This window comes from Hippopotamus amphibius, chromosome 2, assembly GCF_030028045.1.
Source record: "Hippopotamus amphibius kiboko isolate mHipAmp2 chromosome 2, mHipAmp2.hap2, whole genome shotgun sequence".
NCBI lineage: Eukaryota > Metazoa > Chordata > Mammalia > Artiodactyla > Hippopotamidae > Hippopotamus > Hippopotamus amphibius.
Genome location: NC_080187.1, coordinates 205,604,905 through 205,622,125, shown reverse-complemented (window position 1 = coordinate 205,622,125; position 17,221 = coordinate 205,604,905). Strand labels below are relative to the sequence as shown.

Below are 17,221 nucleotides of genomic sequence, written 5' to 3'. Positions count from 1 at the left end.
ACATTTTATTTAACATCTTATCTAGTTCCTGAATTGTTTATTAAAAAACTTTAACCTTTGTGCTCACAGAATGGATTTCCCAGCATTAGCACTAGTGTGCGGCCAGCATGAGCTCACAAGAAGCATATGCAGGCTGAGGAAATTAACAGGACAACATTAGCACGACAGGCTGTGGTTCTCCGGTCTGTAAACCTACTCTCCTCAACTTTTCATTTTGAAATTTTAAAGTCTACAGCAAAGTGGGGGTGGTGGGGAGGGATGCAGTGGGCCTGTGTGTATCCTTAACCTTGATTACCAAATGATTGATTTTTGCCATATTTGCCTTAACTCGGGAGGGGGTTGTTTTCTAAACTATTTGTAAGTGTATTTTATCCAAAAATACTTTAGCCTGCATCTCCTAAGAATGAAGCCATTCTCTCATGTAACCAACAACACCATTGTCGTATCTAAGAAAATTAATAATTCCATAATAGCTAATGTATCACATTTCCCCCAGTTGTCTCCAAAATTCATTTGATAATGTTCAGGATCTGATCAGGGTTCTTGCATTGCATTTGGTTGTTATGCCTCTTCAGTCTCTTTCAATCTCTTAGTCTCTTCATCTCTTTTAATCTACAGCAGTCACCTCTGTGTTTTAAAAAAAAGAGAGAGACTTTTGAGACATGTCTTTTTTGAAGAATTCAGGCTTCTTGTCTTATAGAATGTCCTGAATTTTGGTTTGGTCTGTTTTTTTCCATCATGCTTAGATTCAGACAAAACTTTTTTTTTTTTTTTTGGCAAGAATACTATATAGATACTGTTATGTGACATTGTATCATGTCAGGAGATAAATAAGATTAGGTGGTTCCATTGATCAGAGATGCTAAATTTGATCACCAGCAGAAATTTCGGTCTCCCATAGTAAGTCCAAGTTTAACGTTGTATGTTTCCTTGACTAACTGTACAGCATTGTTTTAATTTTTTTAAAGCTTGTGTAATTAATAAGAGTAATAAATATATCTGGTTTAGAAATAATGGTGGGCATAGACTGCTGGTAATTAGTATTCACCTTGTCCGCCCTTTCCTCAGAGACCCCTTACACTAAACATTTCCTTCCACCTTCCCCTTTATAAGTGTGCAGGAAATCTGTGCAAATTAACTGCTGATGAGGACCCCAGATCTAGAGGGAGATAAGAGGAAACATTTATGGAGGGAGAATAACAGTACTATGAACGTTTATTGACCAGTTACCATGTGCCATGACACTGGGCTCAGCACTTTCTGTGGATTGTCTGCACAGTAACCCAATTAGGTAAGCAGCATTGTTTCCCCATTTTACAGATTAGGAAGCTCAGGCACAGAAAGAGTGAGGATCTTGCCCAAGGACGCACAGCAAGTAAGTGGTGGAGATAGGGTTCAAACCCAGGGCTGAGTAAGTCTAGAGCCCATTTCTTATCTGCTGTGCTATGCCTCCTCCATTATTGTGCACCAGGTATTATACCAGACACTGTCTCATACATTTTCTTGTATAATTCTCACATCAATCTGTAAGCAACAGTCTCACATAGATGAAAAGTTACTTACCCGAGGACATATGATATCCGAACCATTTATCCTGTTTTGTGGTTCTCTCCCATGTTTCAGCCAAGGTGTTTAACAGCAGAGTGGTTTGTCCAGCGGGGTCCCTTTTCCCACTTCCCCGCACCCACATAAACAGGAATCATGTGCCGGAAATGAAACCAGGTGACAGAAGCAGCTGCACAAGCAAGAGAAGCCTGATCAGTTCCACATTAACCAGATGGCAGGAGTGAGAGCCTTCAGTTACAGTTCGGGGACCATCAGTGAGAAATGGGATGACACTGAACCTGAAATAAAGGTTGTTGAAATCAGACTGGTCTTCCAAGGGAAAGTGTTTCCTTACTGTCTGCCCTCTCACCAGAGAGGTTGTGGCAGTCTTAGTTGAGCAACTTCAAACCAATGGTCCAAAGCCATGAAGAAGTTTCTGCAGGAAAGTGTGATTGCTTATAGTTTTTGATGCTCACTATCGATTTCCTTTTTAGAATTTTTTTTAACATCATCACTGAGTCTGTATATAATTATAGCATAATAAGCTGAGAGGAATAGAATTAGACAGTAATATGACCTATTTTATAGGATATTTCTGAGAGTTAAATTTACACACACACACACACATACCCTCCACAGTGTAGCAGAGTACCTAACACAGAGTAGGCATTCAGTATGAAAGTTATCATTATATAATTAAATCATTGTGTTTTGTCTTCTCACATGATGTGGGTCTGGGAACATTCCCTAAATTAGGACATTTGGGCCCCCAACCCAGGAAAACAAACATTCCAAACACTGCCTGGCTGTTACCTAAGCTAGAGACCAGATCTCCCTTAGCGACCCCCTGTGGCATTGGCAGGAGGCTCCTCCTGCCATGGTGTCTGTCACACTCTGTCCTTCTGTTTCAGGTGGTTAGCTCAACCAATGGAGAGCTGAATGTCGATGACCCCACGGGAGCCCACTCCAACGCACCAATCACAGCTCACGCCGAGGTGGAGGTAGTGGAGGAAGCTAAGTACGTTCATCTTTCAGGGGGGCTTTTGAGTTCTAGGTTGAAACCCTTTTCTCTGCCTCTTCCTCTCGTGCGCTGCTCATGTCCATCTGGGTTCCCCATGCTTGTGCCCACAGCTTTCTTCCTTTGCCCATTTTAGTTCTTGCATGGCACCTTAAGGCTGCTGCTGCCTTCTTTAGCTGTGATTTCTGGGAAGACAGTCACTTTTTCTAGTCCCCATGGATGAAAAGACATAGCAAACTAAAAGAATCATGGTATAAGAGCTACACCTGATAGTAGTCCTGAGCCTCTTGATCCCTAATGGACACAGAGAAAAATCTGCTTGTCTAAGCCATGGACCATCCTGAACAGCATTTGATTTCTGGTTCTTGGCTAACCACTCTGTGTCTTTAGTCCTAGACCAGGGTCTCAGAGCCCTTTTGTTCACACTTAAACGATTCTGAATTCAGAGAGTTTCAGATAAGTCAGTAAAGAAAAATAGTCTCTGCACCTGTTGAATGAAAGAGTCTTGGAAAGGAGAAGAAATCACACGAGGGTGAGGAGGTTACCCCGCTTCCTTTTCTGCTTCTCTTGCATGTGAATGTCTTGCTCTGCCCATACCACCAGCCTCTCGGTGCTCTCTGCATGGTCTGTGTTTAAACTCTTAGAAAATGGGGTAGAAGGTGAAATAATTGCTGATTCTCCTGCAAAAGCAGCATTTGTATCACTTGTTTCCCTTTTTGCCCCATCCCAAATTCAGATCCAGATTTAAACTCCAAGACAGCATTTGGTAGGGAGAGAGAAGTCCTGCACAAATCAGTAACTGCTGCCACACCTGACATGGATGACTTCTTGTAAACCCTTTGAGAACATCCAGGCTACCCCAGGATCTTGTTCTTAGAAGCAGGCAGCATATTTATCGTGATATTGTGCCTTAAGTGATATCTTGAGCCCCCAAGTAGCCTAAGTACGAACCAACACGTGCTTATGCCTCAGTAAAAGGTAGTAAGATGCTAATCGAGATCTGTGTTCTTCCGGATACAACTTTGCATGGATGTCCCCCCCGCCCACTCCTCTGCTCTGCTGTCCATCTGTATGATGAGCTCACTTTGCTTTCAAGAGGTCCTTTCCTTCAAAAGCCAGGACTTGAGGATTCCTACCCGCTAGATAGGACGCCATGCACACAAAGATGGAAAGCACCTGAGGATGACTTGGACTCTCTTGTTGAGTCCCTGCTGACTCTAGGCAGCTTCAACTACTCCTCTCCTGGTTAATGTAAGGCCCTAAGATATAAGGAGGGCAAGGGGGTTTTTATGCTAAGAGGAGACCATTTTTAGTAAGAAGATATGCTGCCTGTTCTCAGGGACTTTGGAAGTTTTAATGGTACTCACAATTTTTCAGTTTCCATAATGAGACTTCATTCTCCTAATTAAACAGTGTGTTACTCTTGCCCTCTGAATTCTCAACATTGTCTGCACTTTGGAGTCTCCTGAGGGCATGTTAGAAAATACAAATGCCTGAATCCTGGCTCCAGAGATTCTGGTTTAATTTATCAGGGATGTGGCCTGAGCATCAGGAATGTTTTAAAGTTCAGGTGATTCAAATATATAACTGAGGCTGGGAACCACTGCACTGGGTGTGGTCTGATCCACACATTGTCTGGGCTTGAAAGATGGCTGCCCCCATTCCCACCCTCACCTCACTCCCAATTCACTGTTGTGGCTGTTACTTTGAAGGCTAGAAGTTGAGCTCTGGATTTAATACTGTACTTTGAATACCAGGATTGAATGGGCTTTAGTCTTATAATATGCCCTATACAGATTTATCTTTGAATCCATGTATCTCATTTCATTTTGGTAAACGTGTATGCTAATTGTGTATGTGAGTGTGGTGTTTGTGTTCTGTGTGTAAGATAGGGGGCCATTCATACAAAGTTATTTCAATCTGGTGTGTTCTGTTCTGGTGTGATCTAAATTCTACGATGTAAAGAGAATTTAAAGTCTCCCCATTTAGCAAAGACCACTGTGCCAGGTTTGAGCCTTCTGAAAGATGTGGAAACCAGAGGGGAGCCATTATATTTGACCAAATGTCATCCAAAAGCTCATGGCTTAGGACATTTTGTGTGCTGATTCCCCCAGTGATTTCTTGAGCTACCAATCCATCTTGCCTAGGGAACTGTCAGGGCACAGCCATGTGTTTTTCTTCTTGGGCTTCTATGTTGTGGCGGCGGAGGGGGGAGGGGGAAGCCATGTGTTCACCTGCTTGATCATTTTCGTGGGAAGAAGTCACAGCTAGAGAAGCACAAGGCATCCCGCACAACTCCTCATTGCACACAGCTGTGATGCCATTTGTCCATGCAGCCTGCTTGTGGAAAAAAGGGGGCTGTTGCCTTTATTAAGATTCAACTAGGGTACTGGGGAAACCGTGTGAAACCTTCACTTCCAACCTTTTGATTTTGGGTTCCTCACCCAGCTTGTTTCACTTAAAGGAGGAGAGAAATAGGGCCTTGTTTTTTGTTCTATAAACAAAATAAACATCTGACTTACTTTTTTCTCTAGCTATTGGACACATGTCCTTGTTTGAGTGTGACTGGAAGGGTAGTGAGGCAAGGCAGCTTTTTGGTTGATTTTTGTTACGGTAAGAACACAGGAATTTTTGGTTATCCACTGACTTCAGCTGTAATTTAGCAAGTGTGGACCTCGTTTCCTCTGAGAATTAACAAGAATGGGATTTAGGCCCTTCTCTGGTAGTTATACCTTAATCCAGAGCAGTAACCCTCCTCCCTCTGAGTCATCTCCTAACAAGATAAAGTGTCTCTTAAGCCTGTTTTCCCTTCTAGAAGAAGGGCTAACTGCTGGCTGCTTTGGTTGGGCACGTTGGTCTTACAGAAAGGCTAGGGACTTCTCTTTCCCTCAGAATATTTAGGAGGTTAGCTTAACAAATGGCACGGTGTAAGACTTCATGTGGGAACCAGAATGGCTCGGCCTTGGTGCCTGGTTGAACCCTTGCAGGCAGGACCTTACGCTCTTTCTCCTGCTCCCTTCCTGGAAGTTGCCCAGGAAAGCCCACTCCTGGGGCTCCCGCCAGCTCTCTCTGTTTTGCCGTAGCCCTCGCTGAGATCCAGCTCCCACCTTGGTGCTTCTGTCAGGCACTCGCCACCCCCCCCCCCCCCCCTGCAGTGTGGGGACCAGGTGGCCTGGGCCTGTTCACCCTCCCTTGACAGAGGAAGAAACTAAACACAGACACGCACTGCATGTTTGCATGGCTCACAGGGAGTCGCTTCCATCTCACCTCTGTGGACTAATCTCTCTCTTTCTCTCTCTTCCTTTCTGTGTTTTTCTCTTTACACACTCTGTAGCTGCCTGAAAATGCTCAACCTGTGGTGAGTCCCTCTCTCCAGTCCACATGCTAGGGGAGCGGACCAGGCTAGGCTGGGATTGGCAAAGCCAAACAAAGTGCCTTAGGAACGCTCCGTGGCTCCCGTTTGCCACCTTGTGCCATAGCCTCCCGGACGGGGGATCTAGATCCACAAGGTGGGGATGGGAGGCCTGTACCCGGGAATTAATCTGTTCCTTCGTTCCTTTCAAACCTGCCACTTTGCTGCCTCCTCTTGTCAAAACAGTATCCCACAGTATCCAAAATTGTCTCTTCATTTTTAGCTGAGTGAATTTTTTCTCAAATTAATATAGTCAGATATTAATGGAGTGGGACAGAGGTAAGAAGACCTGTATCAGTTATATAATCAGAATCTAATTATTCCTCACAACTCCAAGGACAATTGTTGCCAGATAATCTCACATTCTGTGTCTTGGTCTCTGACCTTGAGATTAGCAGCTTTGGGAAAATCTGTGACTTTTCCTTTTGTATTAGCTAGTTCTTACATCTGCAGAATATGAGTCTCTCCAAATAAGAGAGCTGCTTCTTGGGGGAGAGATGGACATTTTGTTGTTGTTGTTTTGAGTTTTTTGTTTGTTTTTCATTTATTGTCTTTTTTTTTTTATTTTTCTTTTCCCTTCCTAGAAGAGAGTATAGTGGGCCAAGGGCTGACTTGGCTAGTGAGATATTGGAGCCTCTCTTTTCCACTGCTGGAAAAGGTTCCTTGAATGCATTTTTAGGAACAGCTCAAGGTGTATTGAAGGGGAAGCCCTTAAAGACTCCATGTTGGGTGAGGCACATTCTTGTAAGACACAGCCCCCTCTGCACCTCTCTTCCTGGACACTGCTTATGACTTTCCAGGTGCTCGTGAGCTGATTGGTCTGCTGTGGTCTGGAATCATAAGTCTCCCACATTGTCTGCACACATGGGATAGCATTATTCTGTGTGGTGATAACAGTCTCTATGACTACCTTGTTTCTATATGTCTTCAGTGACTGAGTTGGGCACCAGTTTCTGTACTCTAACTGTCTAAGCCAAGTTGCCTACAGGGTTTCCCAAGGGATAGGGGTGTACTGAAGATAACAAGAGAGTTTTATGGAGATAGAATTTGTAGTATTACAGTATCAAGGAGTACATTTGGCCTATTTATTTAGCAAACGTGTCCGTGTAATCTGACATTGTCGTGGTCTGTTTTTTCCTGTGAGATATCAGTCACATGATCCTGACTGCAGATGGAGGGCCTCCTGTGTGCTTGTCCACTCTGTGCTTGGAACTCTAGGGGGTCCCAAGGCCTTCCCCAAAGAGCTTAGGTACAATCTACCTGGAGAGATAAGACATACGTGCTTGAAAGGACACATATTATTGTCCCTTGAGAGGTCAGTGTTGACAGGGAAGGTTAAGGAAGACTTGATGGATACTCTGGGGTTAAACCAGGCATTAGAACAAGAGAAGAATGTACAAGTACAGCAGAGAAACAGTAAGGGAATAGCTGAAAGGAGAGCCAATCAAAGAACCAGCTGGAAGGAGACCTAAGTCACGAGAAGGGCTCATCACTTGCCGTCATTCTCTTCTGAGAGTAATACATCTGTACGGAGTCAGTCAGTGGGTTTGGTCTGGGGTCTGACCAAGTTTAACAGGTCCTATTGCTGGTAGTCACCCCAGAAACCAAAGAGCTGATTGTGGAGCCCATTTCTTTGTGGGTAGAATTATTAAAAGCTTCTGCTACTGCTGAAGTTTTAACTGCAGTAACTAGCAAAAATTAATCTAAGGCTGTAAACCACAGCTCACACTCTTCTCCAGTCAGGTGAATTAGGCTTTGCACATCAGGTTATGATATGTTTATAAGTAGATATTAATTCTTATGACTTACCTTGGAGGAGGTGAAAGAGAATTTGTATAATTTGAAATGGACCAAAACAGTATTTCAAACTTTTTAATGATCACTTCTACTTAAAAACACAAAATCATTACCTTAGCATCTTCCCCAAAAAATAAGAATAGAAATTGACTTAAATGTTAGCGATCCCTTTGAAAATCATGGTTAACAAGGAACAAGTAGCTCTGTTGAAGTATTGGTGCTCCCATGAGATTTAATTCACCTTGTTTAATAATTTCTGGACATTCAGCTTGAAAAATATCTGTTTTCTAAAGCAGATATACAAAAAAAGACCTTATTTTTTTTTTTTTTTTGGGGGGGGGGGTACACCAGGTTCAATCAACTGTTTTTATACACATATCCCCATATTCCCTCCCTTCCTTGACGCCCCCCCCTCGAGTCCCCCCCACCCTCCCTGCCCCAGTCCTCTAAGGCATCTTCCGTCCTTGAGTTGGACTCCCTTTGTTATACAACAACTTCCCACTGACTATTTTACAGTTGGTAGTATATATATGTCTGTGCTACTCTCTCGCTTCTTCTCAGTTTCCCCTTTACCCCCCGCCCCCTCCCATACCTCGAGTTCTCCAGTCCATTCTCTGTATCTGCTTCCTTGTTCTTGTAAAAAATACCTTATTTTTTTAATCCTTCCCCAGGATTCCACTAAGGACTGAAAATAATCAAAAGTGTTGGTCATTTTTAATTTAAAAGAATTTATTCAGTCTCTAAATACAAAGGACAGTTTGTTTAGTGACTATATTGACACCCATTAATAGTACATCACACATGTATTACTCTTAGAAAATCTTTTTTAAGACTCTCTTAAGAAGCTCCTATTTCTAACATCTCCATGTTTAATCCATTCAGATACGGTTAAAACCCATCGTTTTGTCTGTGAAAACATCTATTTCTGCATTCTAAGAAGATACTTTCTCCAAATTTTTGATAACTAGTCCATTGGGTGTGGGAATACCAAAGGGTCTGACTTAAAAAGGAGAGAATCTTAGCTGTAGTGGAGGACTTAGGGGTATGGGGAAATAAGCAACAGCTCTTTATTTCTGTACAAATATGTTTGACATTAAACCCAGAAGGATTAGGGAAAAGACCCAAAGACAGTTTCCGAGAAAAGCTTTTCTTTCAAGAATCCAGCAAGTCTGAGTTACACTTCCAGCTTTACTCCCCTCCATCATAAGGCATCTTTGACTCATTCACCACTTCCTGCCCCTCACATTCTCATTTCCCTTTCCTGGAAAGGGTATATCTTTTGCACCAGCCATGCCACAGCCCTCATCACCCCCTTTTGGAACAGTCGCTGCCTGAGCAAGAGAGGCTTCCTGTTCCAAAGACAGCAGTATGGAGGGGGTGCCCAAGCTAAGGGATGTGGCAGAGCTGTGGCTGTTGCCCAGGAGACAGCACTTGGAGGGCTTACGAAGGGATCAGGCCCCAACTGCCATCCTAAACAGGGTCAGCCCTTGAACCCAGTCTGGCACAGCAGCAATCTCGGGAAGCTAAGTTGAGGAAGACCCTGCAACCCGATGCTTCCTGGTGATCAGCTGTGGCATCGATCCTCTCTGAATGAAGAGTGGGCTGTGCTGATTTCAGCCAAGAGATCTGGGCTCACGCAGTTACTAGAGTCAGGGCTTCTCCTGCCTACTCCAGGGAGCTGGCTGGGGGCGGGGATGGGGGTTAGAGAGAATCCTCAATCCTTTGTTGGTAGCATCGTGAGGGCCTCCAAGAGTTCCAAACATCATACTTTTCTTGCCGTTTGTTTACCTTAGTTTAGCCTCCATACCTGCTGACCCCTGAATTTGCATTAAATAATTTTGCCCTCTGTATCAAGAGCCTGCAAACAGTGCAGGCTCTTCGTGTGCAGCCCTGAGGACCCCCAGCCTTGTTTGGTTCAATATAAAGAAAGATGAGACTTTCAGGTTGGGGTGTTAGACTACGAAATAAGCCTTCTTCATCCTTCTTCCAAAAATGCCTGTTTGAGCCCTGCCTCGCCTGCAGCACGTTGATGATTAGGTTTGGAATAAAACAGCTCTTTCCTTTGGCCTTCCTGGCGGACACTGCCCACTGCCTCCAGTATGTGCACTGTAGATGGTGGGCGGCCCTGTGGGTGGGTGCCGGGGCGGGGGGACATTCCACCCCCCGCAGTAAGCAGAGGCAGGCAGAATCTGCTGGCAGCTGCAGGCCTCCTGCACTGACTTGTGATCTTCCTTGTGCTCCAGGTGCTGCTGCTTCTTTAAGAGGAAAAGGAAGAAGACTGCTCAGCGCCACAAGTGACCAGTGCCTCCCAGGAGTCCTCAGGCCCTGGGGACTCTGACTCGATTGCACCCGCAGCTCCTGCCATTTATCATTGGAAGGGACTCCTCTGTGGGGGAGGGTGGAGATCCAAACCAAAAAGAAGAAAACAGATGCCCCCAGAAGGAGCCAACGTGGGCAGCCGGTGCCCAGTGCGTCCGTGGCCGCCCCTCCCTGCCTAAGGCTCTGAGCAGGTCCCAGAGCCGCGGGTCCTCCACTGCTTGCCCTTGGGGCTGCCTGGTTGACTCTCCTTCCTATTGTTTACAGTGAAGGTGTCATTCACAAAAACTCAAGGACTACTTATTCTCTTCCCTCCCCTTAGTTCACTCCTGCTTCTTGCCCCCCCCCAGCCCTCTCCAGCCTAAAAACTAACGAATGGAAGGCTTTGTCTGCTAAAGGCGCTTGAGAGGCTTGGGGGTGCGGCCGAGAAGGGAGGAGGAAGATGCAGGCCAGGGCTGGAGGAGGACCTCCTCCACCCACCAGGTGTGTCTGGCAGTGTGGCTCCCCCTTCCTCTGTGCCTGTGCGGCCTCCATCCCCAGCTGGCCACGGGGTGCAGGCTACTCCCTCCTTCCCTCTTGTGAAGTTACACTGTAGGTCACAAGCTGTGAGAAATCTGCAGTCTACTGTCCCTGCGTGTTGGCGTTCCTAGCTTTCTTGACAAGTGAACTTTGTTCTCCAGACAGTAGTAGAACATTGCAAATTGTTCTGAGCAAAGGAAAAAACTGACTTTATTGCACTTTTAGGTTTTTTGTTTGTTTGTTCGTTTTGTTTTTTGTTTTTGTTTTTGTAACAGAAAACATGGCAGATGCATATTGTGTCTGGTTATATTGGGAGTTTTACTTTTTTTTCTGTTTTGAGGGGGATGGGGCCAGCCAAGCCATTCAGAGAACATGGGTCCAGAGGACATTCTCAATGGAAAGAGTTGGGTCTGCAGCACCCAGAAGAGAAGAAGCCAAACTCTATGTCATTCTGAGTGAACACTCAGGTTGGCAAGGAAACATACTTGAATTTTCATTCGTCTTCTCAGCTGCTGAAGAATGTTCCTACCAGAGCCTCTCGACCTCATCAGCCTGCAGTTTGGACAGCCTAGCTCTCCAGCGCATGGGATGAGCCAGCCAAGCCAGACTGTGACCAGGAGACAGTTCATCCCAGAGAAGGAGATGTTTAACAAAGAAAAATCTGAAATATCTGTTTCCTCCACTGGCAGGGACTTCCAGCTAGATAGCCATGTGACTTCCTTAGTGACTTAGGGGACAGAATTAGTGATGAAACAGCCGCCATCCTATTGCCACTAGTGGACAAGAAGGAGAAGAGTGGTCCTGCCTTCCCGCTGCCAGAGGAACCTCAGGATTTGGCTCCTCGTGGGGCCAGGAAATAAAACTGGTGTGTGCTCTTTGCCCCGATAGCTGGGCTGGCCTGCCTTATCAGGAACCAAGTACCTGCAGATCTTCTCCCAGCGGGTCCATAGCCGCGGGCTTCTCAGTACAGGGGGCTGAAGTGAACAGGTGGGCAAGACTGGTTAGTGCTGGAAAATCCCAGAGGAAAGGGCCTGAAATGAACGGTGTGAAATTGTCTTCTCACTTGGACCTAGACTCCTAGATGAGACAGCCACACATCTAGAGCCTGTTCTCCCTGGTACGCTCTCCACGTCCCCCGTGGTGTAGTCACACGACATGCTGCCGTGAAGGGTCTTGGTTCCTCATGGACTGCTTAAAAAGTCACCAATACGTGGAGTTAATCTTCTCATGCTTGATTTTCACTTGAGTTGAGTGACTTATCCAAACAGTGACTTCTCATTCCAGATGTGGTCGAGAAAGGATTAATTACATCAGAGAATGAGGGGGTTAGAGAGAGCTAACCATGGAGGACAGTGGCTGATGACTTTCTGGGGGGGGTTGGGAACACAGAAGTCATTGCCTCTGACTTGAGGTGTAGGGCTGTCTCCTGGACTGGAGGATGTGGGCATGCTTTCTGGTAGTTGGTATTCTCTGACAAGCCCCTTGGTGTGTCTCACGTGCAGCAGGGACAGCAGCCGTGGCGTGGGGCAGAGTTCCTGGGCTTCACCTGAGTTCCCCTGGGCCTTGGCGAGGAAACACCACTTCACTGCCTTCACACTTGCCTAGCTTATATAAAGACTGTAATCTTTCATTTCTTTAACATAAATTTTCCTATAAACAAAAAAGAATGGCTGGGAGATCACACCCCTTCCCCACAAGAATTTTGAATATTGGGGTTTGCTTCCTTGACATTAGCTGGTGGTTAAGGCACTGTCACTGAAACTTACATAGTTTCTCAGTTGGCATTTGGGTAACTCTTCTTAATTTGGGTAAGTCTAACTTCCTGTACAGAACCTTTAACTTCCACGTCCCTGTGCAGAAAAAGCCTTGCTTCTCAAGGGAGGGCAGGGGGGGTGGTGGCCAAGTCTGGAGCATCCCAGGCACTCCATACTCCACTAAGTGCCTGCCCACCTCCACAGAAACGCACAGTCAGGTACCACCTTGGCTGTAGGGCAAGCCCTCCTGCGGCTGGGCTTGTGACTTTTTAGGAGTCTTAAATTTGTTTTAAAGGCTAGCTCTTGAGGGATTGAACCTGAGCAGTTGTGGAGGGTTCTTTCTAATGCACTGTTCTCACTCTCTGCGCCCCACAGATCTCTTACTAGATGTTTCATTTTTCATGACAAAGGTGAAGAGCCCAAGTCCTTCAGGCATGCACGGTAATGGTGATCCTCCCGGGGCCATGGGCACACCAGGGTGATTCCAGACCCCTGAGAGATTCTACTGTGATCTTCCTTTAAAAAAAATAAATAATAAATTTTTTTTTTTTTAAAGAGTAGCTAAGGAGTAATTTGGGCGTCAGTTTTATCGCCTTCAGCACATCCCATCTGGGTCCCTCGTGAACCCCGTTGCTATCGTTGCATAGCTATATTCCTCGGCCAGGTCCTCAGAGTTGGGCACTCCCTTCACCTGCAGCCCACCCAGAGCCATTTGCTCTGTAGTCTGGGAGCTTCCTCCACTTCACAACCATGATACCTAGGGATCTTTTTCTTCAGGATTGATGCCAGGAATCCACCAAGACGTAAAGGGTCCTACCCTCATGACCAGAGCGTGACTGTCTTGTGCAGTCTAAGCGCTTAAGGGTAGATCACTTGCTATGCATCCCTTGCTGTTTCGCAGTGATCTCACTCCAGAGTGCTCTGCAAGGATGTGCAGAATGCGCCAGCAGCAGCATGCTTTCACGAGTGCCTGAAATAATACACTCCTGCCATTTGGGGTCTGTCTAGGAGGAGACAGGGTCTAGGAAGGTACAAAGTCAGGTGACTGGGTTGGCCTCCAGTTAGAGCCCCATTTTACTCTGGGATGCAGGGCAACGGAAGACAGCAGGATCCTGAGTTTTCCAGTAGGCGTGTGGATTGCCTCTTAATTCTCAGTGAACTCCAAGTTCACAGAAGCAACCCCAGCCATTAGCCAGAAGAGGTGTCCATTGCCTCTAAAGTACCTTCCAGTTTAGTTCACTGGAAATGTACATTGGGAGTACATATTCAGTGTCGGTTCTCAGTGTTAGTAACCACTCTTGTTGTCAGAAATGAGTAAGGGTAACATTATGTCGGGGTGGTTACTAAAGATCATAGCCTTAACTTTTTTTTATGCAAAAGATACAACCTGCTCCCCCTCCCAGTGAGCAGCATGGCCTGCATTTTTCAAAAATAAGTACTTCCATGGCAGCCTAGAAAGGATCTTCTCTAAGGAACTTGATCTTTCTTGTGATGCATCTCTCCCAAGTCTACATGCCTCCTGTGTCCCAGTCACCTCTTCCATTTTCACATTTAAACTTGTTTTCGTTCTCAGTGAATTGCCCTGACAACACTGTCTCCAGGGTTAGAGCCATGTTAGGGCTAAAATTTCTCAGATGGGGAGCTTACAGTGCCATACAGCCAACATTGCCTTTGCCAGGCCACTGCTACCATCCTTACCATTGCACCAGGGTGGGCAGATGAATTCCGGAAACCCTTAGGGAGCCGGGATAACTAGGCCCTGTCTGGATTGGCCTGAGCAGCAGGTACTCGTCTCTGGGGTGCTTGCTTTTGCCCACTCCAGGGCTCTAGGAAGGTCCCGTCGAGAGGCTGGTGGCCAGTGACTCCCAGTCTTCCCCATGATGGGTTGGTGGGAATCAAAATGGGATGCCTGTGGTTTTGTTTTCTTGGGGGTGTGTGTGTTTGTTTTTGGTGGGGGAGGGGAGTGATTTTGTTTCTGAATAAGAAAAACTGGCCCTTTAGAAGGTTTGCAGAGTTTTAAGCAGTGTTTTAGCCACAAATAAGGAATCTTGGAAGTCTTTGATCAGTTAAGCAGTCTTTAAAATGTTTTTGCAGGTGACTGACTGCAAAAGAATAGGTTTCTCCATTGTATTCAAGATTGTAGGTAGGTTCCCTGCATATAGACAGTAGTAGTTAACATATTTCCTCAAAAAGCAACCAGGAAGTCCGTTCCAGTGTGTGTTTGTAGCTCAGCTTGTATTGCAAAGGAAAAAGTGAATGTGTACTCCATATATTTCTAGTTTGATTACCAAACTCAATGTTCTAAAGGAACCTCAGTTCTGTGGACAGAATTTATTTTGTTATTTTTCTTTTTTTACTCACAATCATCTTTACAGTGCCATCACCACCTTCAGAGCAGAGGGTTATCCATGGTAAGAAATGGGATGCAGTGCAGTCATCCCAGTAACACACACAAGAGGACAGCTGTTCTGACTGCCCCTGCCCTGCCAATCCCCTCTTTCAGAGCAGGTGAGACATTTTCAGTGTTCCTCTTCATGAGCTCCAGACCAAATCCCAGGCCAGCCCTTACACCAAAAGCTTTTTTAAGAGGCTTATCAGTCTGTTACGAATGTCTCAGGAAGATGAGCCATTTCTTTGGGGAGTGGGGTTGGGGGGGACTATATCTACAGATGGGTGTGTGTGGTTGCACTGTGTGTGTGTGCGCGTGCGTGCATGCCAGCCCTCATCTGTGTGCATTTCATCTCCATAAAGACTCACAGCCCACCTAAAACAAAACAAAATGAAAAAAACAGCCCAGGCTGCTGGGACCACGTGTTCCTGAATATTCTCGGAAGTAAAACGAGAAACGAGTTTCTCAAGTTAGTGTGGCAGCAAGCTGGCACTGGGAATGAGCCCCATTTATCAAGCAGAAGAGTAAACAGCAGAAAAAAATAGAGATGAAACCAAAAATATAAGCCCCCCCATTGGAAGATAATGTTGATTCATCAATTCCCATTGGATGTATTACATGCTCTAATTTATTATATTATTTTGTCTGTTTCTTTAATCTTTGCCCATTGTACTTTTAAAAAGATGTTAGGGTGTTGATTGCAATTTTTTAAGACTAGATAATGTATAAATCAGCTGTGGAAATCAGTTTAATTGATGTGTGGATGCGTCTGATTATTGTTAAATGCCTTTTTTTAAAACTTTTTATTTTAGATACGTAATATTGTTTCATAAACCCTGGCACTGGTCTGCAGAGCTCAGCTGTGAAAATGAAACTTGTAGTATTTTTAAACATGAATGTCAATTTCAAGTACATTTGAAATAGTTCCTCCAGGAGAGAGATTTGTACACCAATTAGTAAAAACTCCCCTGCAGAGGAAGTAGCCTTCTTTGGAGTAAATGGAAATGGGCCTTGATATTATCTCAGAATAGCCCATTTCCTAGGGCACCATGGAAAACACAAATGTGATCTTTAAGTATACCTCTTCTCCAATCTGGGGAGGAAAGGACTCAGTTTGCACCCTTTTTGTATGTAAAATAAAATGTCTTACCTTTCTTGGCTAATTTTGCTTGTTTGATTGGTTGGTTGCTTTGTCTGGTTATAATCTCTCCTGGTTCATCTGTAGCTAAGAATCCAGATACGATTAATAATTTTAATATGATTCAAGACTCCAGGAATGAAAATAATACCTGATACTTTGGCATTCTTGTGTTGTTCTTTTGGGTTGAACATGGCCCTGTCCTGTGAGTCACTTTAAAAATAAACATTTCTGGCAGAATTTGAATATTCACCACTCACATACTAGTTCCTGTGTCCCTGTGGTTCTTAGGTGCTAGAACACCAGGAAGTTAGGATCTGCTCTGGAACGACTATGAAATGGCAGCTTTGTAACTCTGCTCTACTAATGAACATCTATATGGCACAAAACAACTGCCAGTCTGGCCATGATTGTCTGGTTACAGTTTTTTCTGTTACTACTCAATTGCTGCTTAGTGATTTCTTCTTTCCACTAGTAAAAACCATGTTTAAAATCATCATGAGAGAAGAATTTCATATTGAGAACACTGTATCCAGCAAGCTTAATTTTTTTTCCCCAAGGTGGGGGCGGGGCGGGGAGGAAGGTTGCTTTTATGCTCTTTTAGCATTCCTTCCCCATGTGGAGAAGGCTACTTTGAAAACGTAGCTTGGTAAACAATTTTCTCAGCGTGGGCAGTGTGAAACCAGTGAGTGGGGAAAGAGACTTAATAGATCAAAAAGTTGAAGGAGGGGAGGAAGGGTGGGTTGAAAGATCATCTTCGTCAGTGCAAAGTTTTACCTAGAAGAACCTCCACCTCATTGGGAGGTGGTCTCGATTGAGGTGTGAGAATTAGAAACAGCAAATGTTATTTGTGTTTATTTGAGAGAACTGTTGAAGCTCCGCAACCGCCTGCAGTGACCTCAGTGTAAGGAAGGACAAGGTAATGTCAGTGGCCATGCACAACCTCAAACTCAGGTCTGCACCTTATATAGAGACCAAATTGCTGAGTTCGACTATAGAAATGGAGCCACGTCTACCTACCGTCTGGGCTGTGAAGACCAGGAATTTCTATAACGTTAATCTTTGAAAATTAGTTTTAACAACATTTAATAACGTGATGGTTCCAAGCTTTAGAAAGATGTCAGCTGGCAATTTTTACTTTGGGGGGTGTGTAAGACTTCCAGTACTGAAGTATGTATGTTGCAGACTGTTGGTAACAAGTGTTTTTGGAGACCTGGAATACTGCTGTGGGAGCATCTGACGACTACCCCTGACTTTCCTGGAGGTTTCTATAAAAGAGAGACTAAACCCCAGACCCTTGCAGATATTAGTTCCCACCTCAGTGCTAACGTGA

At 44.9% G+C, this 17,221-nt stretch overlaps 1 protein-coding gene across 9 annotated transcripts in view; it reads left to right on the top strand.

Moving 5' to 3' along the window:
• CSNK1G1 (casein kinase 1 gamma 1) overlaps window positions 1-10,904 on the top strand; it is a 164,403-nt gene extending 153,499 nt beyond the window's left edge. For 7 of the 9 annotated variants that reach the window (XM_057722805.1, XM_057722808.1, XM_057722803.1 and 4 more), the window contains 2 exons: window positions 2,457-2,563; window positions 10,016-10,904. In XM_057722805.1, the coding sequence (XP_057578788.1) occupies window positions 2,457-2,563; window positions 10,016-10,070 (162 nt within the window). In that variant the 3' untranslated portion in view covers window positions 10,071-10,904. Of the gene's footprint in view, window positions 1-1,113; window positions 1,292-1,320; window positions 1,376-2,456; window positions 2,566-10,015 lie in introns of those variants that run through there. The other 2 variants (XR_009051412.1, XR_009051413.1) reach the window with 2 other exon arrangements.
• The last annotated feature ends 6,317 nt before the right edge of the window (window positions 10,905-17,221 follow it).